This window comes from Biomphalaria glabrata, chromosome 4 (assembly GCF_947242115.1).
Source record: "Biomphalaria glabrata chromosome 4, xgBioGlab47.1, whole genome shotgun sequence".
In the NCBI taxonomy this organism is placed as follows: Eukaryota; Metazoa; Mollusca; class Gastropoda; family Planorbidae; genus Biomphalaria; species Biomphalaria glabrata.
Genome location: NC_074714.1, coordinates 5,862,767 through 5,889,815, shown reverse-complemented (window position 1 = coordinate 5,889,815; position 27,049 = coordinate 5,862,767). Strand labels below are relative to the sequence as shown.

At 37.2% G+C, this 27,049-nt stretch overlaps 2 protein-coding genes and 1 long non-coding RNA gene across 5 annotated transcripts; 1 reads left to right on the top strand and 2 right to left on the bottom strand.

Annotated features, from left to right (window-relative positions):
* Window positions 1-1,665: 1,665 nt before the first annotated feature.
* On the bottom strand, window positions 1,666-4,541 carry LOC106061677 (antistasin-like). The gene is made up of 2 exons (XM_013219879.2): window positions 4,389-4,541; window positions 1,666-2,479 (listed from the first exon to the last, which is right to left on the bottom strand). Exons 1-2 carry the CDS (start codon window positions 4,453-4,455, stop codon window positions 2,022-2,024), a joined length of 525 nt encoding a protein of 174 aa, XP_013075333.2. The 5' UTR covers window positions 4,456-4,541; the 3' UTR covers window positions 1,666-2,021.
* Window positions 4,542-8,607: 4,066 nt separating this feature from the next.
* LOC106061678 (antistasin-like) lies at window positions 8,608-14,773 on the bottom strand. 3 transcript variants are annotated; one of them, XM_056027250.1, is made up of 3 exons: window positions 14,669-14,773; window positions 13,350-13,427; window positions 8,608-9,102 (listed from the first exon to the last, which is right to left on the bottom strand). In XM_056027250.1, exons 2-3 carry the CDS (start codon window positions 13,372-13,374, stop codon window positions 8,675-8,677), a joined length of 453 nt encoding a protein of 150 aa, XP_055883225.1. In that variant the 5' UTR covers window positions 13,375-13,427; window positions 14,669-14,773; the 3' UTR covers window positions 8,608-8,674. The 3 variants fall into 3 exon arrangements, 1 of the variants encoding a protein (XP_055883225.1); XR_008777621.1 differs by lacking the exon at window positions 13,350-13,427 and adding an exon at window positions 11,627-11,710 and having other exon boundaries at window positions 9,015-9,102; window positions 14,669-14,766; XR_008777622.1 differs by lacking the exon at window positions 14,669-14,773 and adding an exon at window positions 11,627-11,710 and having other exon boundaries at window positions 9,015-9,102; window positions 13,350-13,417.
* A 4,383-nt stretch (window positions 14,774-19,156) lies between these two features.
* On the top strand, window positions 19,157-24,896 carry LOC106080280 (uncharacterized). Its single transcript, XR_008777752.1, has 3 exons — window positions 19,157-19,469; window positions 22,363-22,463; window positions 22,863-24,896. It is a non-coding gene; the product is annotated as an uncharacterized LOC106080280 (long non-coding RNA).
* Window positions 24,897-27,049: the final 2,153 nt, after the last annotated feature.

Here is a 27,049-nt window from a genome sequence, read left to right as displayed (position 1 = left end):
GCTGCCAGGGTCGAGTTTCGCTAAAGAGAAACAAAATTCATCGTAGTCCCTTTAACAGTTTCCACTGAGGAATTTTCTGGTGATGTGGCAGGTCTGCAGCAGTACCGCCCTCTGACAGGCAACGAAGATGTTCCTAGGAATGTTAAGGGCCTTGAAGGTGTCTGTGAGGTCAGTTGTTATTATCCCCTCGGTTGATATAACAATGGGGTATATTGTTATTTTGGACAATTTCCATAGACGCTTAATCTCCAAGCCTAGGTTCCCATATTTTCTTTGTTTTTCTATCTCAGTTTTTCTTAAATTATGAGACAGTGGTACGGCGATATCGATAATGGTAGCGGTTTTTTCTTTTTTATCGATGAACAGCAGATCCGGGCGATTGAAATCTACCGTTTTGTCGGTCAGAATAGGCCTATCAAAGTACAGCAGATGATCAGTAGACTCGAGAACCTCTTGCGGAGAGTATTTATAATAAGGGGGAGTGTCCTTATCGATCAATTTGTACGTCAAAGCCAGGTGTTGGTGTATTAACTTTGCAACTTGGTTATGGCGACCTAGGTAGGCTGATTCTGATAGGGCTGGACATCCTGCCATAATGTGTTCAATCGACTCGCCCACATTTCCACATTTTCGACATTTGTCGACAACATTGAGTTTCAGGATATGCTTCTCGTAATTTTTTGTCCTGATTACTCTGTCCTGTATTGCTGTGACAAAGCCTTCTGTTTCAGGGTAGAGATGACCTGCTTTGAGCCATGTTAAGGAAGCAGCCTTGTCGATGTTGTCCCCATGTAATGAAGCCGGAAATTTTCCGTGGAGTGTTTTTTCTTCCCATTGGCGAATCTCATGCCCTACGTCGTCCAAACCGATATTGACATCAGAATTGTGTAGGTTCAGAGGGGTTGCATCGGAGTCGTATTTCCGTAGGAAGGAAACTAATTTGTTGCTGGAGGCGAGCAGTTTTGATCGTACTTTTAAAACTTGCATCTTACACAATTTGAAGATGTTCTGCAATCCACGACCCCCATCCTTCCTGGGCAGGTATAGCCTTATGGTGGAGGACTTGGGGTGTAGGCATCGAAACTTGGTTAGTAATTTTCTAGTGAGTCTGTCAATGTCATGTAGGTCGGTGTCAGTCCATTTGATCACACCGAACGTGTAAAGGAGCACAGGGACGGCCCAGCTGTTAATTGCAGTGATGAGATTACTGCCAGACAGTTTGGTGTTGAGGATTTTATTAACTCTTTGCCTATATTTGCCAAGAAAGTCCTCTTTTAATTTCTTATGGTTTATCTTGGCATTCTGGTTTATTCCAAGATATTTATAAAGAGAGGCAGAGTTCAATTCCTCGATGCCTTCAAATGCAATGTTGGTGTTCGTTGCCTTGCCCTTTTTAATGCTTATGATGCCACACTTATCCAGACCAAAAGACATACAGATATCGTCACTAAAAGCGATCGCCCATTGTTTCTCAACTCCCCCCACCCCTCCTGAGATTTTCCCAACTGTTCCAGATAAGTGATAGGATCATAGCATATTGAGAAAGCTAAAAGCATGAAATAGCGCTAGACAAAAACAAATAGTAAAAATATTTCTAATCGCACAGATATATTGCTGTTGGTCTAATTCTATTATATACTTAATTGAATAAATGATTCAAACTAGTTGATACAATAACACTTTGTATAAGCTTTGTTTTTTGTTAAAGTAATGTTTATGCTTCCCTTGTTAGAGTGTCACTTTACTAAGTCTTTAGTTCTCCTGGCTCATCTAAGCAACTGTTTGAAGCTATACAGGTACTTAAAAAGAGTTTCAGACCACAGTTAATGTAACAACATGTTTACGAAGAATAATACTTTCACTAGAATAAACAGCATAGAAAGAACATTTAACGTACTTTTCTTTATTGCCAAAAGAAAACTATGAAAACAGAATCCATTTTACCAGCAGAACATTTTAAAAATTGAAAATGTGAATCAAATAAAAAAAAAAATTACTTTTGCTGTGATAGAAAAGTTACTTTATGATGCCATCGGACCCGGGTCAGTGTTACATCTGCAGGTACGACAGCCATTGTTGTCACTGAGATAGCCGTAGAGACATATGCTGCTGCACAAGACAGGTGGGCAGACATTCTGTCTTGATGGCGCCTTACACCGGCACTGGTCACAGCCGTCTTCGCCCTTAGCCCAACCGTTTGGGCAGCCCATTCTGCACAGTACGGGTGGACACACCTTCTGTGCGCCGCACTTGCAAACTTTGCATCCGTTGCTCTGAGTTGTAATTACCGCCCCTGAACTGCAGACGCTTGGACATACCAAGGGTGGACATTGTACTCTGATGATATTTGGAAACGGGGCTAGACACCGACAGCGTCTTTTGTCCACTACTTGGCCAAATGGACATGCCAGTCTGCAAGGCTTATCTTTCTGGTGCTTGCCACCATGTCTGAACTCTCGGGAGGAAGAATCGTCACGAGCTAGAAGAGAAAAGAAGAATGTAAACATATGAATCATATAACACTCACACAAACACACACATTCACACTTGTTACTACAATCCAATCCTGCTAATCGGAACACATAGGGACTGGATCATTTTGGTTCTAATTACCCAATAACCATACTAGACTTTTTAAAAAGGATTTCTTTAATTTTCGATTCTATTCGATTAATCGGCTGGTCCGATAAAACGGTTGTCCTACTAGCCGATTTCGTCTGTTCTTGTAAAATGCACCGGATAACTTAGCGAGCGAGCTTTTTCTTGTGATAACTGAGAGCCATACGAATTCAAAGGACAACGGGTTAGGATTTATTTCTTTAAATGTTATGTGATTAAGAGATATGCGAACAAGGGTGGCTGACTGGTAGTTCTTGCCGTCATTGTGATGTTTCCCGAGATCGAACCCTAGCGGCTTATCTCCCCTGCTAAACAATTTGGGCTATGGCGTAATAATCTTTATTTCTGAAAAAAATTTGAAACTTGTAAAAGAAAATCTCAAATAAAACATCGAGCGTGTTTGTGTGTGTGAGTGAGTGTGTGTGTGTGTGTGTTTCTATGGTAACGCTGGGAAGAGGTTTGCGATTGGTTGTGAATGAAGCAACATGGTCGCACTGTCGTCACTTGGTGTTAGTTAGGGGAGACGACTCTAGAAAGTGATTGCTGAACGGTTATGTGAGTTAGATTTTGTTTAAGAATATTATTTCTATGATACAATTTATGACGGGCATACAATTTATCATTAACTGTCTTCTGCGGCTTTTTTTTTTATATTCTCCAAGGACAGAAGTTTCAATGGATTGAATAGTTCCACCTGACCTGCCTTACCTCCGCCCCTCTTAAAACATTGCAATAAAGACATTAAACACACAAAAAATTCAACTAGCGACAGAGATTAGAGTTTGCTGTCGGTGCGTAGATTATGGCATTCTAGCACCAATGTGTATTAAGTGCACTATTTTTGAATGCACTTTCTTTTTGTTGCCTTGCTTGTAAGTTTATGGAGTGGTTTTGTTATTATGCTGTTGTAACGTGTGTTTGAAATTCTTCTGTGTTCCCCTGTTTAGGGTGAGTATTTAAGGCATTACTGCATTTCGCAGTTGTTTCGCTGCCTTAGTGTTTTGGAACTAGAGCTTTCAATTTGTCTTTTCTTATGTCTCTACAGGGAGTTAGTTTTGGGATTATCAAGATTTACATTGGAGTTTGTTATCAGCAGTGTGCCAGTGTTGAACGTGTGACGTTGTGTGATAGCAAGGTGCAGAACTATTGTTTAATTACTATCACCACAATATTCGAATATTTTAGATTTAATGTCATTACTCCATCAGTTGTCATTATTACTTATATTCATGTCATTAAACAGCTACATTATTAACGGTGAGTCAATTATTTATTGTAAGCACGAAGGTGCCTGTTGAATGTCAGGGGCCCGGGCAAACGAGCCAAGGCTTAAACACAACCCTGACATTTGCTAGTAAGCATTAACAACAGTGTCGAACATACAGAGGCGCACCATTGTTGCATTAATTCGAGACACCTAATTCTAAATGGGGCTATATACACCTATGAAAGTATATTTGACTCTTTCTCTCCGTAATTATTTACCACATTCTAGTGCAGCGGTTCTCAACCTTTTATGCTCGGCGACCCCTTTTTACAATCCCCCACTCTTCGGCGACCCCCCCTCCCCCAGATACACAGATACAGCACTAGAAAAGTAGACTATAACAATCCATAGTTTCAATGGTCTAAGACGACCCCTGGCAAATCGTCAATCGACCCCCCCCCCCCAAGGGGGTCGCGACCCAAAGGTTGAGAACCCCTGTTCTAGTGGAATCAACGCTGGTATCGTCGGTTAGGAGAGAAAGAGTTTTAAGTAATCAACTTACCTGCTACCTGCAGCACAGCGACCACAGCTAGTACAACCAGGACAGCTTGCAGTGTACGTACTGACATAGTGGCGATGGTAATGCAGACATAGAACTACCAGACCGAGTGCGCTTATATAGCCAGTATTTGTTTATATAAAGGGATGGAAATAAATGTATGGAAACATTCTCGAGTTTTTTCTGTTTCCCATGAGCAGGAAAAGCCGTTCGAGTCAATCCTAAATTAAATAAGGAAATACAGTCCACTGCACGTTCAAAGTCTACAGTTTGGTTTTTTTTATAGGTAGGGGGCAAAACTAATCAAATATAAATTGAAAAAAAGAAAAATCGTTACAGCACTTGTCATTAACAACAATAGAGTTTACGCTTTTAAAAATATGTTCTATTATTTTGCTATCTATTGTGCAGATTACGATAAGATTATTTGTTTCTTTGGTCAACAAGCAGCGTGTCATGTAGCCAGCACAACGACCTACCGCCTTTACTGTCCCTAACTATAGTCAGGTACCCTTTAGAAAGGAGAGACTCAGGGGCGCATGAAAAATTCCGAAATAAAAAAAAAATCCCAGTCTCCTAAGAGATTCGAACCCAGGACCGCTGGTTCGGAAGCCAATCGCTTGACCATTCAACCATCGCGCCCCCTTTTAAATATATATTATACTATATATCAGTGTGCAGATATAATTGTCGATAGATACACAGAGTTTTTTTTTTTTAAATTGATAATTGCAAATCAAAATTTATTAAACAGAAGGGAGCCGCTTAGTGTAGCACTGGAAACTATAACGGTTTTGAAACACTGATACATAATCAACCTACGTAACAATATATTGTGTCGAGACGTTATGAGCTGACCCTACGATCCATTCTGATACAGTTTTAAAAAAGAAAGACAACCCTTCGAGGACAAGCATAAAAATCAATCAGAGTTATCCCCCATGGTTGCTCTACCCGATACTCTTATTTACCTGGAACTAGACCGGAGATTATTCGGGGTACTGACCGGTGGCGTGGCAAGGAGCTATTGGTCTCCACTGACCACAAGTCCGTGTTCAGGTCAACTATGCCGATTGATCTAGGTTCGAATCATCTCTAGGTATCAATGGTCGCAAGAGAAGGCTGTGGCTTACAGGGCATACACGAAACATCTTTTATCAACTTGGATATAAAGCTTGTACTAAAATGACCAGGAGCCAACAGGACCACCCTTTTAAGTCATTGCATGTTTCACGTGCCTACCAAGAAAAAAAATGAAAAAGAATTACAATTAAATATATACCTATCAATAAGTACTACAATGAAATTATTAAGCAGAACCATCTGTGATATTCTTAGACATTCAACAACCTCGAACATAAATTAACTGTACACGTTACTATTGAATACACTTAACAAGAACTCCATCCAGAGAAGCAAGCATTTAAATATCAACAAGCAAAATTTAAAATTTTATTTATTTTTTTTTTTTTTAAAAAAGCTTATTTATGGGAAAGAACTTCACACTTACAATGATCTCTGAATAATGTAGAAATTTATTTCCCTTTAGGCTTATAACATATTAAAAAAATACTTAATTACCAATAACTAATTTTCTAATTTTTTTATTGATTCATGTTTTGCTAAGTACATTAAACACTCTTTTTTAGCGGCCACCGAAAGGGGAGAAGACGCTATAAGTTTTGTGTGGAATATCTGCCCGTCCGTCCGTCCGTTTGTCCAGTTTAGATCTCGTAAACTAGAAAAGTTTGTGAAAATCCGACATCATAATATTTTAGACCATTCAAACTTCTGATGCAACAGCTACTTTTTTTCTTTTCTGAAAGCGAAAAATCTAATTTTTTAATCCCTTATGCAAGCAGTTTTTTCATACCAACACACCACTTTTACAACTATTAACTATGAATAGTAACAAATACGGCAAATACGGGAGGCTCTCCGACAGGGAGGAGTGCATATACCCTATTTTTAAACTTGTAACACATTTTTGCAAATGGCTTCAGATTTTATGTCAAAACAATTTTTTGTTTACTCTTTTATTGCGAAGTTAAATATGTTCTGTCCTACTAACTACTACATTTTTTACATTTTTTAAATACTTTTTTTTTAAAGACAAAAAAATCTATTTAGTATACATATAAGTTGGTCATAATTTAAAACAACAATTAATAAAGTAGTTTTACATATTATCGTGTGAACTGCAGAACGACACCGCCACCATAGAACACTGAACTAAAGGAATTATTTTTTTTATATTTTTTTTTTACGATTTTTTTTTGAGGATTTGAAAAAGAGATTGACCCTTTAAAACAATTAAATCAATTAGATATTCATTATTATTATTATTATTATTACATTTCTAGTCATTTGAAAACAAAGTTGAGTGTACAATCTCTGATTGAAGGCAATGCTGTTGGTTATGGTTACGTCTCTGGTTACACCATCTAGGGATCCTTGCAAACACTCACAAAGAGGTTTCAGCGAGTATTAATGTTGCAATGTATTGAACATACATTCTGTACAGTTTGTTTTAGGTAGGTCAGAAAGCCCCGGTACCTTCCTAAAAGTGCCATAGCACCGTCAGTATCAGCAGAAATGAAATTAGTCAAGAGTTGAGCTTTTACATTGACAAATTTTGTTTCAATTCAGTAAATAACGTTTTATTTCTTTCTTTGTCGGTTTACAAACATTGAGCAAATAACAATTCTTGGCAACATGTTTCTTCTCTCTAAAAAAAAAAAATAACAAAGCTAAAAGTAAAGCACCGTTCCCATGTAATGTGGGCTTATCAAGCTGTACCGAGAATTTAAAGGTTTTAAACTACTAACGTAATGAATTTTAGACAAGCCTCCTCAGCCACCTTATTATTGTACTGAAGCCACTGTGCCAGGGAAGTGCTTATGGAAATAGAAAATGTTATAGTTATCCATTGTTCGTTTCAAATTTTTTCTCAACTAAGTATAAAGGGTACTAATTCAAGTTATACCACATTATCAGTTAATTACTATTTCTTTCTCTTGTTCGAGATACCGAACATAATAAATTATTTCTAATAGTTAATTAACTAAGGGGTTAATTTCTTTTTATTGATTCTTTTGTTGTCTGGTAAAAGAAATAACTGTAACAAAATTTCAGCTTGATCCGAGATTGGGTGTGGGAAAAAAAACGTGTACAAACTTTTTACCAGTTTTACCAGACAGAGTCGATATGAGCTTTGTAAAACAAAAAAAAAACAAAAAGCGGGTTGAAACTAGTTCTAGCAGTCACTGTAGATATTGCAAGAATGACGTGTTGCGATTGGCTAGATTTAGATCCGCATTCACTTTTGCTCAGATGAGTGACGTAGGCGCCGACTAAAATAAATCTCTCTTGAAATCCTTTTTTTTTTTGAGATTTAAAGAATTCGATGTCTAATGTATGCTTCACTCTTACAAGTATTACACAGAATTTTGTGTCAATATTTCAATTTCCCCTTCCAGCAGTGTATAAAGCTACAGATAGAAATAAAGAATCACCCTTTGTGTCAGGATTTTGTGATTTTACCATCACAAAAGAGATACAAGACACCGATAGCAAAGACAAACAGACACAAACACTCTTTTGTTCCCCTGGCAATCAAATCATTAAATAGGAACAATCTGGTATAAACTTTGTCACATGTAAATTATGAGTGAGTCTGGTGTGAATGTACACTTTGGTTTCTTATAGTTATAATGGTTTTTGTTTGGTGTAATGCACAAATTGTAAGACAAATTTCCTTACGGATAATGAAGATTATTATTATTATTATGTTAGAAATGAACGAGTAGTCATTCTCTGGCGCTGCCAGAGAATAATAATATTATTATTATTATTATTATTATTATAGTTTAGGTATTGGAGAAGGTCTTCAAACGAGACAGTAATAGTATTGTCTCTTCATAATAAAAACGCCGTCATCACGAAGCAATTACCAGTGACACTTGTGCACTGACTCAAGAGAAAGTAGGGTCAAGAGAAAGTAGGGTCGTTTATTACGGGGTATATGGCTATATGCTAAATGCTATGAAGCAGTTTGAAACTGACTGTATTGATGTGTGTACAACCTTTCTAGTATACTCTTGTCTTATATTTTGTTTCTTATTCGCTCTCTTATCTTATTCACTAAATATAATATACTCTTATTTTAATTTAAAATTGACATGAGATGAAAGAACAACAATAAATCAAAACAAAAAAATACTTTTGATCGTCATGTAAGTTTTAATCCAAAAGTTTTTTTTTTGGTCACTTTAGCATAGATAGCAATGTTATGACGCTAAGGGACCTAGGTCAGTGTTACATCTACAGGTCTGACAGCCATTGCTATCACTGGCGTAGCCGTACGGGCAAGCTTTGTTACACTGCACAAGTGGGCATCTAGTCTGTTTGGAAAGTGCCTTACACCGGCACTCGTCACAGCCATCAGCGCCTTTAGCCCAGCCGTTAGGGCACATCATTCTGCATGCCACGGGTTTACACACCCTCTTGGCGCCGCACTTGCAAGTTTTGCATCCGTTAATGTCTCTTGTGATAACCGCCCCTGAGCTGCAACGGTTCGGACATACCAGAGGTGGGCATTGCTCTCTGATGACAGTAGCGAGTGGAGGCAAACATCGACAGCGTTGCCCTACTGGACATGCCTCACTGCAACGTTTCTGTAGTTGGTGTTGGCCTTCAGGTGACGAATCATTAAGAGCTGGAAGATTAAGAAATACATTTGCATTACTTGTGTTACACTAACACAATGGCATAGCTACAGATTTAAGAACCCGGGGTGGGGGGGGGGGCTTGACCTCTTTAGGGCCCCCTGTATTTTGATATTCGACATCACGACATGAGATAATGGCGCGATATTTAATGTTAAAACACATTTCGGACACTTATTCGGGGGCCACCTTTAAGTGAGGCCGGGGGGATTTTCAAATTTTGACCCCCTCCTCCAACCACCCTAAATACGCCACTGCACTAACAGAGTTACATTCACATAATTACACTCACACAGCTAAATTCACAGATCTACATTTTCTCCCTAGCACTCAAATTAACACACATTCATACAACCCGCGATGCAAGTTCATACGCTAGAACTGCTGTTATGGGACGATTGGGAATTAGGCGCGAAAAGCTAATTGTTTCATAAAAAGAGAAAGTGTTCACTTAGAGGCGTATTACAAAAAAAAACTAGACCAGGATTTCGAGGTAAACAGAAAACCTTTGGGCAGCCGTAGAATTAGGTCGGCATTAGTAACTGAAGTAGAGACTTAGCTTGACCGTGCCCTTCGTTCAGGGCCGGTCTCAGGCCACTGCAGCATATGCGGCTGCATTGGGCCCCGCGCTTTCATAGGCCCAGCGCGATGCGAATTCTAGGTGTAAATTATTATATTCAACCATTTTAACTTAAATTAAAGGGTTCTTGGAATTCTCCTGAAATTATCAAATATAAGAAAAAGTCATGAAAATCTCCTGGAATTTTTAAAGTCTTCTTAAAACTGATGCAAATCTCCTTAAAACAGACAAAATTGTCATTTCGTGGTGTCATTCAATATGGAAAACGCCAATCCTACTCGCGATTAAAAAACAAAACAAAACGGCATTGTCAGCTTTCATTAAATAAAAATGTAATAATAAGCCGAATTTTAACCAAAACAAGAAGTTCTAATATTTAATTTACTTTAATAGTCACTGGCATACATATATAGATTTATATCTATTTCGACCTCTTAGAAAAAAAAAGCGCTATTTTGCTAGTCGATAGTAAATCTAAAAGGCAGTTCTGAATGTTTATCGGCTTTTTGTTGGAAAACTACTATCTACTCGTATAGTTAATTTTTGACAGTGATTTTGTACTTAGTCAACTATAAATAAAATGCTAAGACAAATTTATTTTCTAATACAAAGTCTTAATTTTCACTTATTTATCCTTATCACAACCCAAATTAGGCCCCGCAAAATCCGTTTCGCATAGGGCCCCGCAACATGTAGGACCGGCCCTGCCTTCGGTATTACTAAACGTCTTGTTCGACATTCACTACCAGCGTCGACTAACTTATATTACTGGTCTTACGCCTGTGTTCTTTGATTTTGTTATTTGAGAGTTACCTCCGTTTGACTTATCTGCATAAGACACTCGCGGAATGGTTAATACAAGAATGGTTATGTAGTTTTTATTTTCGTAATGCTTTGGGATCAAGCGAATCATACATGCTTGCAGTATGCAAACAAATTGACCCAACTGTAGCACAGGTTCCATAGGGTCTATCTTGGTTTGGAACCCGAGACCCCCTCGGTACTGAAGTCAAGCGCTTTACCCCTCAGCCACCGTATATCTATTGATAGCATAGATTCGTACATTATAATATAGGCCTATTAGCATCTGATAATTTAAGAGACTTTAACAGCTTAAGATGATTTAATTTAATGATTTTATTTAAAACAAAATATAATATTTAAAAAGTCAAATTAAAAAGGAAGAACTCTGAATATAGTGCACAATAAGCTCCCTTTTTTTCTTTATAAACTATAATGTACAAATCACCATTAACCGCTTGACTAATTGGTAAATTTTCTGATTGATTCATGTATTGTCATAAACTGTAAATAATTGTCAAAATTTCAACTTGATCCGAAAATGGATGTGAAAGAAATAACAGTGTAAAAAAAATGCACGATACAGACAGACAGACAGACAGACAAGTAGAGACAATGAGTGGATATAATCTTTGCAAACAGTTTCTCATTTCATACCTTGAGATCCATTCGGTAGATGATGCAAAGCTCATATGTTTATATGGCCGACGGTTAACGAGGGTGTCAAGTGGTCAGCACAAAGAACAACTTATGTTAGGAGCCCATTAAGCTTGGCTAGATTCAAGGGCGTCCTAATTTTCCAAAGTTCAAAATCTTAGTCTTCACTGGGACTTGAGCTGGATACCCCTAGGATCGGAAGCCAAGCACTTTCCCGACAGCCACACCCCGTGTTAGCATGATAGCTAACCGTATATCGTACTGCCATATGGAACTCATAGAATATACTTTCACTTAGAGATCATTGAATGATACCTAACCATATATTGTACTTTGACTTGGAACTCATAAAATGATACGTAACCATATATTGTGCCTCCACATAGAACTAAAAGAAAGTACACACCCCTGACGTAGGAGGGAAGATGAGCGCGGTAGTATACGCCTATGAAAGTATATTTAATTTACCAACGTACCTGTTACCTGTGGCCACAGCGATCAGAGCTAGTACGACCAGCAGAGACTGCAGTGTAAGTACTGACATAGTGGCCCTGCAATGACTGTAGGTGTAGAGAGAGAACTAATAAGTCCCCTTATATAGGTAACAATTATTTGTCTAAATGGTTTGAAATATTTGCATTGAAACAGTCTCTGGCTCTATTTGTTTACGGAAGCAGAAAAAAAAGAGTCAATAAGGAAATTGAGAAAACTGTGCGTCAAATGTGTACAGTTTTAAGCGTTATGAGACCAAAAAAAAAGAAATTCTAGATACTGTTTTGTTGTGTTCTCTCATATCAGAAATTGTAATGTAATAAAAACTGTAATTTATATTGAAATATTTATACTTGTAATTTATTTTTTGTTTTGTTTCAGCCCTTTGCTTCACAAGTAATTTACTTTATAACGCTGAGACCTGGAGAACCTCTTATGAAGATATCCTTTAGATTCAGCGGTTCTCAACCCTTTAAGCTCGGCGACCCCTTTTTACAATCCCCCACTCTACCGCGACCCCCCCCCCCCCCCCAATACACAAATACAGAATTGTAGGGTAGACAATAACAACCCATATTTTCGATGGTCTTAGGCGACCCCTGGCAAATGGTCAATCGACCCCCAAAGGGGTCGCGACCCACAGGTTGAGATCCCCTGCTTTAGGTGGATGGGTCACACCCTTTGCAAGCCTTCATAGAACATCAGAAGACGTCTTTACCTGGAAATCAAAAGTAAAAAAGCAAGATGGGGACGGTGCAGATATGCAAGAGATTGGGAAACACCAAGCAGATGGGCACGACGTTGGAGAGACTCGCCTAGAGGAGAGCCGCCTTTGGGGAAACTGGTTTGCGACTATTTGCTCCAGATGAGACCCCAGGCAGAGATGACGGTGCATTCCTTTCTACTTAATTATTGCTTAAATGTAGAGTAAATGTAAATGTAGATTAACAACTAAGTGGGGCGAATGTTCCCACCTTACAATGAAACCTGTGCTTTGTTATTCTAATTAATTAAAAAAAAAAAGACTTTACATAATGCTCTATTAAATCTAAACAGCTTAAATATCCTCAAATCGGAAGAGAGTGATTTGATCTAATGATGATATCATTACTTTCTGACACAATAATGTCCCGGTGTCACCTCAGCGTATTGTCAGGTACTTTGTTAGTATAGAGACGCGCCATATATGACGGACTTTGGACGCGACATTTGGTGACGCCACGGATAGTGTTAATGTTAGTATTAGTTGGTGTTAGGACTTCAAGGTGACATCTTATTGCGGACAGAAACTTGATTGTGGCCTTTATGCATTAAGCTTGAAAGCATCTTACGGTCTGGACTTAGTCCTTTCATCTAGTTAGTCTGTGGGTCGTGTTCTTTAGAAGTTTAAACGCATCTAATACACCGTACAAGAAACTCAACATCTACAAAGTAATCTGTCGAAGTCAGATAGCCATCATAAAACTATTTAAGTACCATTTCATCATGCCATTACGGTATACAATATACTCAATTGTATATAGACTAATTTTTTGGTAGTTAAAAAGGTGGGAACATCACAGCATAGATCTACCAGAAGATTTCATATAAATATAAAGTAATTTAATAATAACAGAAAGAAAAGTCGGAAACTTCTTAGACTACTGTTGGATGATGCATGCACCCCCAAGATTTTTAAGAATAATAAAAAAAAAAACGCCTTCATACCCTCCATGTCAGCATTTCGAGCCATTGTTGTCGGAGGCGTCCAATAGTGTGAGAAACGTTGTGTTGTGTCGTTGTGACCTGAAATGACAAGTGTCTTTTTCTCAAAGATTCATGACAGGTTAACTGAGACAGTGGGCAAAGTACAGGGCATGGGGAACTGAACATAGGTGTCATGTGTTGTTGTTTTTATATCTCAAGTTCACCTATCACTTAGTCTATTGGACCATTGGTGAACCACATAGGATATGTCGACCGTCTTTCTCTATTCCTCTCTGTCTTTGACCTTGACTAGAATCTCTTTTAATATTTGATAATGTTTTCCCCTCGCTGTCTCTGTCGCCCTCTTCTTCTTTTCCACTCTGTCCGCCTCTTCTTCTTTTCCACTCTGTCCGCCTCTTCTTCTTTTCCACTCTGTCCGCCTCTTCTTCTTTTCCACTCTGTCCGCCTCTTCTTCTTTTCCACTCTGTCCGCCTCTTCTTCTTTTCCACTCTGTCCGCCTCTTCTTCTTTTCCACTCTGTCCGCCTCTTCTTCTTTTCCACTCTGTCCGCTTCTTCTTCTTTTCCACTCTGTCCGCCTCTTCTTCTTTTCCACTCTGTCCGCCTCTTCTTCTTTTCCACTCTGTCCGCCTCTTCTTCTTTTCCACTCTGTCCGCCTCTTCTTCTTTTCCACTCTGTCCGCCTCTTCTTCTTTTCCACTCTGTCTGCCTCTTCTTCCATAGGACTGTTCCCTGCAGGTCTTTGCGAGTTACTGTGCATCGACCCTGTCGGTTTTCTTTATCACGTGATGTGTGTTCTAATAATTCAACTTTCATTGTTGATCAGAAGGACACCAAATGTTGTATTTTATTTATTACAATAAAAACACCGAAGGCCATAATTCGGTTTATTTCAAATAGCTTTTTATCTTATCTTATATAATACAGACGTTACTTACGCGTAATGCATTTAGTCATGCATATTAACCAATGACCTAAATTCTGTTAAGTCACTAGTTTTCCTGGCTAGTGCTATTTTCATGTTTACGTCATGCTATTGTCCAATCTCATTTGTGGACCAGTGGGGGTTGAAGGTGTTTCTCGGAGAAGATTTTCAGGGCTCCCTTCAGGCGCTCATTTAACATAGCCCTACTCGAGTTGAGCCTCGAACCTCAAGCCCCCCCCCCCCCGATAGTTAGCCAAGCCAAACCCACTCAAAACTTGACACGGCCACACACCCCACATACCTTCAAACTAAGTATACTTAAGGCATGTAACAGTATAGCCTACTAGCTGGACACTGTAGATTATTTAAAATGGTATAGAAACGAGTGATTAACTTACGTTTTCGTGACCAGGATTTAAAAGTCTGTTAACGTTTTGTCCTTGACATTATAGTATGTTGACCTTAACTTACACAAAAAAAATAAGGGGAGGTCAATGTGAACGTAATCGTCACAGAAGTAAACAAGTAAACAAATAGAGACTACCTTGGAGATGGCCAAACAGAAAGTTCTAGAATGATATATTTATAGATCTACAAGGAAGTCTAGTTAAAAGTTATTGAACTTGATCACATGAGAACATTATTTCTTTTTTTTTAATTCAAGCTTTCAAACACCACTTTTTATTTCAACTTTTCATTGTAATTTTTTTTTAAAATAATGGACTTTCAAACGAGTACCGATACCATGGTCGTTCGGTTTGCAAGCTGGACTTTTGTTCAAATGTATCGATAGTCCCGGGTTCAAATCTTTCATGCTCCCATCCCCGTCGTCCTGCGGGAGGTAAATTATCTTCAACTCTGAAGGAACAAGTAAAACATTTTTTTTTTTTACAATGGCGCATTACTACGTAGCCTAAATCTCTAGAAGTATTTGAGGGTTTGAACTCAATATCACCATGAAGACAGGTTGAAAGGTATAACACACGACCTATTGAGTCCACCATTTTATTAATATTTAAAGCATGAGTCCAATAAATAACAAATGTAATTCTCAGCTGACTAGAAAAAGAATTAAAAAAAAAACATCATGTAACTATTGATGGTGAATTTAGATCATATATATATAATATATATATATATATATATATATATATATATATATATATATATATATATATTTAACACCGGGGACTGAGTTACCATGGTTACAGAGTACGTGATCTCACTTCGTTTGTCTGTTTGGAAGAATTCCTTTTACATTTTGTGTTCTCCCGCTTAACGGATCAAGTAAAAACATTGGATATCGTTAGAGGCAAAGACAATACTTGAATCGATAAAAACAAAACTAACCCAATCAGCTAATCAATTAGTTTTAATTGTTTCATAAAGAAAAAGGGGAGAGGTGCCTTGCATTATTGAAAGATTGGGAATTGATTGTGTGGTGTTTTATCCTTACATAAGCTTTGTATTTATAAAGCATTTATAAAAAAAATTCTCTTGATTTTTTTAAAAACATTTTCTTACTGGATGAGAAATAACTTTTGTAGCCTATTCTATTTTTTTCATATCTGGCTCTTAGTAAAATAAAATTAAAAAAAAAAACACTATTAGGTTTGATTTAGGTGATGGCTATTGATCCTAAAAGGCAGGTGGATATCGTAATGAGTATCAGGTGTTTTTAGTGTTATCGACCCAATAATTTTTTTTTCACTCTATGCAACAGGACTAAAACAGAGTCGAGAGCTGCTTCTCTGGATGTTCAGTGATGAGCAAAGCAGCGAGATATATGGTGTGTTCATGTACAGACATGTTATATGTAGTGTGTTAACATACAGGAGTATATGTAGTGTGTCCACGTAGTGAAGTTATATGTATTATCCACGTAGTGAAGTTATATGTATTATCCACGTACTGAAGTTAGTGTGTCCACGTACTGAAGTTATATGTAGTGTGTCCACGTACAGACAAGTTATATGTAGTGTGTCCACGTACAGACAAGTTATATGTAGTGTGTCCACGTACAGACAAGTTATATGTAGTGTGTCCACGTACTGAAGTTAGTGTGTCCTCGTACTGAAGTTATATGTAGTGTGTCCACGTACTGAAGTTAGTGTGTCCACGTACTAAAGTTATATATAGTGTGTCCACGTCAGTCAAAATTAACTCTATAGATGTCTATCACCGTCTTCTCTTTCCACTCCTCCTGTCAATAAGCCATACGTTTTTATTGATATATCCTGTGGGTCTGGTTTAGAAATGTCAGAAGGAAGAATGGCTATTGAAAAAAAAAGAGAGGGTGTGAGTTAAAACAGTAAACCGCATAGATCTCTTTTAATGGCCATTGCAGCAAAAACTAAAACAAAATGAAATCCAGGTAGAACAAGAAAACATTACCTGTTGTTTTTTTTTTTTTTGTCTGCAGCAGTGATTCTCAAACATTTTTTTGTCTGCAGCAGTGATTCTCAAACATTTTTTTTTGTCTGCAGCAGTGATTCTCAAACATTTTTTTTGTCTGCAGCAGTGATTCTCAAACATTTTTTTTTGTCTGCAGCAGTGATTCTCAAATATTTTTTTTTGTCTGCAGCAGTGATTCTCAAACATTTTTTTTGTCTGCAGCAGTGGTTCTCAAACATTTTTTTTTGTCTGCTGCAGTGATTCTCAAACACTTTTGTTTTTGTCTGCAGCAGTGATTCTCAAACATTTTTTTTGTTTGCAGCAGTGATTCTCAAACAATTTTTTGTCTGCAGCAGTGATTCTCAAACATTTTTTTTTGTCTGCAGCAGTGATTCTCAAACATTTTTTTTGTCTGCAGCAGTGATTCTCAAACTTTTTTTTTTGTCTGCAGCAGTGATTCTCAAACACTTTTTTTGTCTGCAGCAGTGATTCTCAAACACTTTTGTTTTTGTCTGCAGCAGTGATTCTCAAACATTTTTTTGTCTGCAGCAGTGATTCTTAAACATTTTTTTTGTCTGCTGCAGTGATTCTCAAACATTTTTTTTGTCTGCAGCAGTGATTCTCAAACACTTTTGTTTTTGTCTGCAGCAGTGATTCTCAAACATTTTTTTGTCTGCAGCAGTGATTCTCAAACATTTTTTTTTGTCTGCAGCAGTGATTCTCAAACATTTTTTTTTGTCTGCAGCAGTGATTCTCAAACATTTTTTTTTGTCTGCAGCAGTGATTCTCAAACATTTTTTTTGTCTGCAGCAGTGATTCTCAAACATTTTTTTTTGTCTGCAGCAGTGATTCTCAAACATTTTTTTTTGTCTGCAGCAGTGATTCTCAAACATTTTTTTTGTCTGCAGCAGTGGTTCTCAAACATTTTTTTTTGTCTGCTGCAGTGATTCTCAAACACTTTTGTTTTTGTCTGCAGCAGTGATTCTCAAACATTTTTTTTGTTTGCAGCAGTGATTCTCAAACAATTTTTTGTCTGCAGCAGTGATTCTCAAACATTTTTTTTTTGTCTGCAGCAGTGATTCTCAAACATTTTTTTTGTCTGCAGCAGTGATTCTCAAACTTTTTTTTTGTGTCTGCAGCAGTGATTCTCAAACACTTTTTTTGTCTGCAGCAGTGATTCTCAAACACTTTTGTTTTTGTCTGCAGCAGTGATTCTCAAACATTTTTTTGTCTGCAGCAGTGATTCTTAAACATTTTTTTTTGTCTGCTGCAGTGATTCTCAAACATTTTTTTTGTCTGCAGCAGTGATTCTCAAAACATTTTTTTTGTCTGCAGCAGTGATTCTCAAACACTTTTGTTTTTGTCTGCAGCAGTGATTCTCAAAATTTTTTTTGTCTGCAGCAGTGATTCTCAAACATTTTTTTTGTCTGCAGCAGTGATTTTCAAACATTTTTTTTTCTGCAGCAGTGATTCTCAAACATTTTTTTTTGTCTGCAGCAGTGATTCTCAAACATTTTTTTTGTCTGCAGCAGTGATTCTCAAACATTTTTTTGTCTGCAGCAGTGATTCTCAAACATTTTTTTTTGTTTGCAGCAGTGATTCTCAAACATTTTTTTTGTCTGCAGCAGTGATTCTCAAACATTTTTTTTGTCTGCAGCAGTGATTCTCAAACATTTTTTTTTTTGTGAATTCACGAAATAAAAAAAAATCGTTCGGGTCTAGAAAATGGTTAAGTTGGTAGAAAATGGTTAAGTTGGTAGAAAATGGTTTCTAAGTTGGTAGAAAATGGTTAAGTTGGTAGAAAATGGTTTTTAAGTTGGTAGAAAATGGTTAAGTTGGCATCTACAATGCACTATTTCTTGTATTTTAAAGGAAGTGCAATTAAGAAAAGAATGCAGCAGGTCGCTCTTCAAGAGTGAATGACAGGCTGTAGTAAAGAGTAAGCATTTGTATTTTGTAATGACTTTGAGCGTCGCAAAAAAGTTCCTCGTGTTCAGAAAGACGGCTAGCGGTCTGTTTTGTTCACAGAAAAGATATGAACATGACAATGCATGGTGCCATCCATCCACTGAATTGTTTCTTCGTGGTAGATTGTCCTGTACTCGACCTCTAAACTTTCCCTGCTATCGGAAATCTTGGAGTCTGGGGGGATTTTGAAATTCTCCCTCATCCCCTCACAATAGCTACGCCGCTGGATGCTGTGGTGCATTTTTCATGATTTAAACATATAGGGAGCCATTCCCATTGCGCGGATAATACATTATACGTTTAAAAAAGGTAATGAGCCTTATTTTTAAAGTTAAATTTTTCGTCTTGCAAATGATTAAATAGGGAAATAAACATACTATCTATTACCTAACTAGAAATATAAGTCGACCAGTACGTTTGAACACATTGACAGGAGTTACAACTCCGCCATAAGCGATAAAATAAAAATAAAATATATAAAAAAAAAAACACCAAAAAAAAAACTATTGTCTTCAGAAACATTCATGACCCTCTGCGACACACACTCGCACGCAAATTGTGGCAGATACTCTCTTTTAGATCACACTCATACACAGACTTGAAACTCACAAACTTTACACATACACACAGAGTTGGTACCCAAACACTCTTTAGCTCCATACACACACACACACACAAGTACACACACACTCACACGTATGCACACCTGAAGAAGGTTATGTATGTAAGTGGGTGAAAGTCTTTTATTAAGACATTTGCAGGAATTGCAGTAGCCTTTTGGAGCCCAAACAGCAGACATCAACCTTCCAATTGCCGTACCCGTTGGACATTATCTGAGTGAGTTATTATTACTAACAATCTATCTATCTATCTATCTATCTATCTATCTATCTATCTATCTATCTATCTATCTATACCTATAACTTTATCTATCCATTTACACATTCATTTGTTAGTTTGAAAGCGAAAACAATTCAACACGTACCTGTGAGAACTTGGTAGAACGTCTGCTATTTAGCATTACAGCCACGTGAGATCATTTCAAACAGAGGGTGGCCTTTATATAACTGACCTTTTATGATTACAGGACTACAGATGCTTACAAATAAGTAACTAAAACTATGTTATAATTTTTATTTGAAAAATGTGAAAACAATATTATTAGTAACATATTAAGCATTCTATAGTTTACAGGACGGGGTTAAAATTGTGAACTATGACCTGGTGTGGTGGGGCCACTTCAGCTTCGCCCCCAAAACCTGACTTCGAATGGTTCACTTACGTTACACATTGATAAGAATATGTATTAATTTTGTTATTATGTTGTAATTATGTTCTTACCTTTTTAGTTGTATAAAGATCAGGGTCGCCGCTCCTCCTCCCTTTTTTTCCTATAAAACATTATTTCCTTAAGACTGAGCTGGACACTGTACCAAAGGTATTCTTTAGGAGTGAGCTGGACACTGTACCAAAAGTATTCTTTAAGACTGAGCTGGACACTGTACCAAAATTATTCTTTAAGACTGAGCTGGACACTGTACCAAAAGTATTCTTTAGGACTGAGCTGGACACTGTACCAAAAGTATTCTTTAAGACTGAGCTGGACACTGTACCAAAAGTATTCTTTAAGACTGAGCTGGACACTGTACCAAAATTATTCTTTAAGACTGAGCTGGACACTGTACCAAAAGTATTCTTTAAGACTGAGCTGGACACTGTACCAAAAGTATTCTTTAAGACTGAGCTGGACACTGTACCAAAAGTATTCTTTAAGACTGAGCTGGACACTGTACCAAAAGTATTCTTTCATATAAATCCATTTTTTCTGTAGACCATTCTTTTTTTTTTCTTTTCCTGTTCACACATTGTAGATTCCCTTATACATCCAGTGGCGTAGCTAAGGATTCGGGGGCCCGAAGGGGCTTGACCTCTTTAGAGGCCCCTGCATTTCCACATTCGACATCATGACATTAGATAATGGCGTAATATTTAATGTAAAAACGAATTTCGGACACTCATGCAAGAGGGGGCGAAGGGGATTACATATTTGGACCCCCTTACCCCACCCTATCTACGCCACTGCTATATACCCTTTTAGGGATAGAGTTTTATTTCCTATTAAATTATAACTTTGCTTTTTTTTTTTTGGTGTGTGGGGGGGGGGGGGTCACACAAAGTCCTTTTTCAATTGTATCAGCAAGTGGGCGAAACCCCAGAAAATGTATTTCTACATGAGGTGTATTAGAAAGAGAAGCAATGCTAATAGTGATTAGTTCGGTATGAGACATAGCTGGTGTAAAATCTATTTTGTTTGTGTGTGTGTGTGTGTGATAGTAATTGTGTGCTTACACAATTTGAAGGATATTATTTTCCATTTCACTAAAATTTGAAATTGTCTGTTTTAATTGATAATTTTTTTTTGGTGTCAAATAAAATATTCGTGGATCCTCTAAAAGCCAGACATCTGATAATGATTCGCTCTATAAGGAACTCAGCGATAAATATTTTTCTTGAGTTTTAATACAAAATTAATAATCCAAAGTACAAGTCACTTATACAATGACTAAAATAAAACACACTAACGCAGTGTTTTTCAAACATTTATGGGTGGCGACCCCTAAATGACAAATTTTTTTTTTCGAGCATCCCTTAGAAGCTGGGGACCTAGAGGAGTGATGTAGGCTCCCACACTGAAGTCCGTGAGTTTTTTAAAGAATGTAATAAAAAAGAAACTTAGTCATAATTATAACACAAATGTTAGGATTTCTTTTTCATTTATGTTATTAGCCCTGTGTATAGAGTCCAAATTGACGTCATGAAATTTCAACGAGTCCGGTTCTTTTTTCGGTAATAGTGTCGCCTACACAATTCTTAAGGATTTCTTCATGGAGATGGAGTTGAAGATGCGGCAAGGGATCGGATTCTGAACGGAGCCCCGGTGCGGAGCGTTTTTCGACGTTTTCAGCTTCTTGGAATTCTTTTTCTCCTAGAGTCTACAACGCCTTTTTCTCGTATTAAGGAGAGAGAATATAAAAAAAAGTCAATATTGATCGTAGTGAAAAAAAAATCGAGGGCCATATTAAGTCTAATAATAAAGAAGCCGCCCTGGTCAATAGTATTATGCGAGAGACATGTAGCGCACGGACGTCTGAAATGGGCGTGATGTTTATAAAGATCATCTTCGTGTTAAGTAAGAAGTCTCTGTCGCGGGACATTTTTTGTCTCTCACTATAATGAAGTGCAATTGTCAGAAGAAATTCATCTATTCAGAGACCAAAAAATCCAAACGAATCACACTGATGGAGACGTTTTGAAATGTTTTTTGCATACGCTGCCATTCTGTAGGGAAAAAAAAGGTCTACTTTTGACAAGACCTTAATAGAAGATGAAATGATGTCTCTTATTTAGATATCTTAATTTTTAAAACATTGGTAATATTGGTGATTTTACTAATATTCAGACATGAATAAATTACACTGAAAATAAAACATTATTTAGCCACCGCCTTCATGTTCACTTTAAAAGTAAATACCCCGTATGGATCATGTGATTTCTAGGACAGATGATGTAAAGGTCGCCTATGTCGGTGAACGATGATTGACTAGGACGTCATGCGGCCAGCACAACAACCAACAGCATTTATTTCCCCAACTTAACCCAGACCTCCATTTGAGTTTCATTAATTGCACTATTGCCTTTAAGTGATTCTTTGATCTTATCTCTTTTGCAGACTGGTGGAGCTATTAAAGGATTTTTGAGTGTGCTTGGTGACCGCAAAAGTTGGTACCAATCGGGATTTAAACCATAGCCCCTTTGTTACGTATTGAAGAGGTTTGAACCATTCATTCACATTTCTTTTTTTTTTTTTTACAAAACTACGTTTTAATTACCATAGCTCACAACGCTTGTTTAAAAATAATAATAATTAAAACTTCAATAAAAAACATGAAAGTTCTAAGCATACAGACGTTTTTGATTCTTTTTGCTAGTTTCTCCATTATGTTAATTTAGTCACATATATATCATACTCAGAGTGTCTAGCTAGAGCTTTATATTTCTGCCAACTAAGCTATAGAAACTATTTTAGGGAAGTGGTACAGTAAAATCCTAAAAGCGTTTCATATTTTTAGTGAAGATTCTGAAAAGATTTCTTTCTTATACATAGTTATAGTTCCAAATTTACTAGAGTATAAGCAGTAATGTATATAAAATATTACTTCTCTGTTTCAGGTTCAGTTTTTATGTTGAATCAACAAACACAAGTTTACACAAAATCTTATGAACATTGGTCGAAATGAGTAATTCATCGTATTTTTCGACGATGTTCAGTTCCACTGATGAGCTTTGCTATTTTGTTAATAAAGCGGCCAATATGACTGATACCCTGTCCACGGAAGTCAACACACTATTAGACGCTGTGGCCAACATTCTATACTTTGTCACCTTTATCACAAATTGTATTTGTGTTCATATCATGTTCAGCACGCCTCACTTAAGGAAAACTAGCGCGTTTGTCATGTACCAGTCCTGCAATGACGCTCTGTTCGCTCTGGTTTCCATCATTCTCTTCCTCGGCGACAAAAGTCTTTCAGAAACGTTGCTTATCAGCTCACCGGGGATTCTTTACAGTTATATAAGCTACTCATGCATAATCCTCATCTCTGTAGACCGATGGCTATACTTGATCAACCCACAATTTCACAGTTCCATCACAGCAAAAAAAAATTATTCTGGTCATTGTTTCCTCTTTGGTCATTTCATTCTTTCTCAGTTGCCCCTTCTGCAGCTGTGAGCATGCCAATTTTGTTCATAGGTATTTTTTACTAAATCACCAATACGTACTACCAGGTTTTCATGTTGTCTGTTTTCTCTTTCTTGTTTTCATCTACATTCATATCTCTCTTGTGTTACGCAACCATTATAAACAAATTTCCAGACTGAACAAAAGTGTGACGGATGTTTTAACTTACAGGAAAAACATAAAAGACTTACAATCTAAGAAATGGAACTCTTTTATGTTTGTTTTTCTAGTGAGTTGCTCCTACTTACTGCTGGTCTCCCCTTTCACAGTTACGAAAGCCTATGCATATATTGCAGATAGTCCAACCACGAGAAATTTTTACATAATGAACCGTATAGCTCATATGTTCCATACACTTTCTCATTTCACGAACTTCATTGTATATTCAATAAGATGTCCAGGCTTCAAAGACATGTTCAAAGTAAAGATTATTAATCTAAAAAATTACTTAAAAGCCCCATTTGCTAAATGCAGACAATTTGAAAGATCACCACCGATTGAGATGTCTGCAATTTCATCTGAAACATTATCTTATCAATTTTAAACTTACATGTCAATGAAATGTGTTTTTGTTTTAAATGGAAAATGAAATTTGATTCTGCTGGATTATGAATCCTACATGTGTGCGTATTTGTACGTCAAAAAGCTTTTTCCTCACAATTCTTATGCACTCTTGTTAGGTTTTTCTAAATAATTATGAAAATGGGGTCATGTTTAGTGTGATGGAGGTTGGGGTTAGTTCAGCCTCGCTTTACCTGCCCCCACCAGCAACAGAGCAAGTTCCAGAAAAGTGAAATCGGAGCGCAGTCGATGACCAGCGGGCCTTACACGGCAAACAGTGCATCCACCGTGACCCCAAGTTCGACAGGGAGACTTCAGACTTCACAAGATGTTACTTTAACCAGATTTCAGTTAAGACTTAACAACACGTGTTTAGTAGTGGACAGAGACAAAGAGTTTACTACATACCTGCTCTGACTTTCACCTGCTTCACCCACGTCTACAGGATTATCCTGAATGTGGCCGCTGTCGTCTGGTGACAACTATTTGAAGTTAAAGATGGCGACCGATGTCAACGAACGGCTCAAAAGGACCGGACTGCCCGGTTAGCAGAGGTTCCATTTCTTCTACAGTACTCGCATATTTTTACACATGATATATTATTATTCATAATGCAAATTGACCATCTGCCTAGGATTACTGGGATAAACTAAAGAAGTCACACACTGTTTTCTTTTTTTTTCTTTTTTCAATTTCAATGATTAGAATAAACTTTAAATGGCACAATTGATGGTCGCTGTTGTGAATGGGATATAGGTGAGAATATCTTTCATGTAAAGTTTGAGTTCTTCTGGCTTGTTGGGCCTGCCTAAGAGTTTGTCTGAATTACTAGTTTTCTATTTCTAATCTTTATTATTGATGCTTTGAGTCCAAACTGTTAATAAAGAGAAAATTATGAGCTTCCTTAATGTGTAAAAGCAATGAGTATGTGTCCATGGATGTGTAATTTATGTTATTATAGGATATCTGCGTGTTTGACACGGCCACCTGGTCTAGTTACTCTAGTCTAAAGTACATGCAAGAACTAAACAATCAGTTAACTCACTAATAAAAAAAATGCAGTTTTTTTTTATTATGGGTGACATCAACCACCTGATATAAATTGGAAAACATTAACCATAGATAAACACCGAAACCTAAGGACATATACGGGAGTTACATAGAAATTTAACACAACCTAAGTTTAGATCAAATCATTACAAAATTAATCATGTTAAACAACACATTAGATCTCTTCTTAACCAACAGACCTGGATTAGTAGTATTATCCCTGGTCTATCGGACCATGATATCATTAAAATACACAGTCAGATAAAAGCAGCAGCCAATATAGAACCCAAAAGAAAATATTACTTTCGAACAAATGCAACCTAACACAACTACACCTAGCTGCATTAAACTTTCAACAAACATTCTTATCAGAAAAAGACATAAACCAACCAGTTAATGACCTGTGGAATTTCATTATAAAGTATATGAAATACATTATAGATAATCATATACTAACTCTGTACTTGTCAAACAAAGTAAATAAATGCTGGTTTAACAATAGATTAACTAAGCTTTGAAAACAGAAGGAAAACCTTAATAGAAAATTTAAAGAAACTAAGGCAGAAAGAGTTAATTAAAAGTATATAAAAATAAAAAACACCTAACTCAAAAAGTAAGCAGACAGCTGCAGAGGGAATATATTAACAATGTAATATCTAAAGATAACAACAAAAACCTATGGTCATACATTAAGTCATTAAGTCCAAAAAAAAAATGGAAACAACAGGAAAAGCACAAATTAAAAGGAGAAGATAACTTAACACTTAATGATGATGAAACTAAAGCTAACATCCTAAATAAATACTTTACATCAGCATTCTCAGCTACAGGAGACAAATAGCTAGCCAGGAAAAATCAGTGACTTGGCAGAATTGAAGTCATTGGTTAAAATTGGATGCATGACGCGTAGGAAGTAATCATCCTTTTTTTTTTTAAAGTAACGTCTGTATTATATAAGATAAGACATGGCTACCTAGTTGACATGGCTACCTAATTATGACGTTTCAGAATAATATCACTTACAATAAATGACAGTAATTTTTTGGGGCGTCACAAGACAAAGCATCGTAATTGTACAGATTGTGAAATGATTGGTAATTCCAGTGAACGACGGGTTGTATTGATTTGAGCGATCATGCCTCTACTCTACGCAACTGAGGTATGCAACGAAACGGCAGGTGGCATTACAGTATGGGTTCAGTAGCATCGCAAGCTCTGCAAGGATGTAGCACTGATTGCTGCAAACTGCTTAAGGGCAGCCGGCTGATTTTTTTCTCAGTGTTAACTTCCGCATTCTTTCCCATGATTGGGTTTAGCTGTAAGGCAGTAGAGGTTTGAATTCAGTTTTCCTTCTCCTAGGTGGGTAGCCAGCCACGGCTAACGAGCTACTCCTGCCCGAAGCTTACTGGTTTAGGCACTAGTTACTCGCCTAAAGCCTCATTCTCCTGCTAGTGAAACAGTACCGCCGAACTCAATATTTGAGCCACACGTGAAGGCCAAGAGTTGGACTGGTTGTCAGGGGCTATTTGAGACGCGTGCCATTAGAAAGCATTTTATAGGTAGCGTAATGCTCATATAAAATACAACTTCCGGCATCGCCAACTTACGGAACGCGTGTACAAAATATTGTTCTACTTATCAAACAATCTATGTCAGAGGTTTTTCTAATCAAACAAAGCTATAACAGAAATCAGAAAAACATAACTAAAAACAAAAGTTAATTTAGCATTGAAAATACAATGCAGTGGCGTAGCTAGGGGGTGTAGGGAGGGTCCAAATCCGAAAGTCCAACCGGCCTCCACTTTAGGCCCAAATGAATGAATTTTTAAAAAACTAAATATTAAATATTACGCCACTGCCGTGTTATCTTACTATTCACGTGAAGTCAAAATACTAGACAGCATTGATCTAGACTCTAGAGGATGGTATAGATGCCTTTGGTGCATAGAAAGCCCGACGTGAATTGAGATTTGTCACTTTTGCATTATCTCGCCAATAAACAACG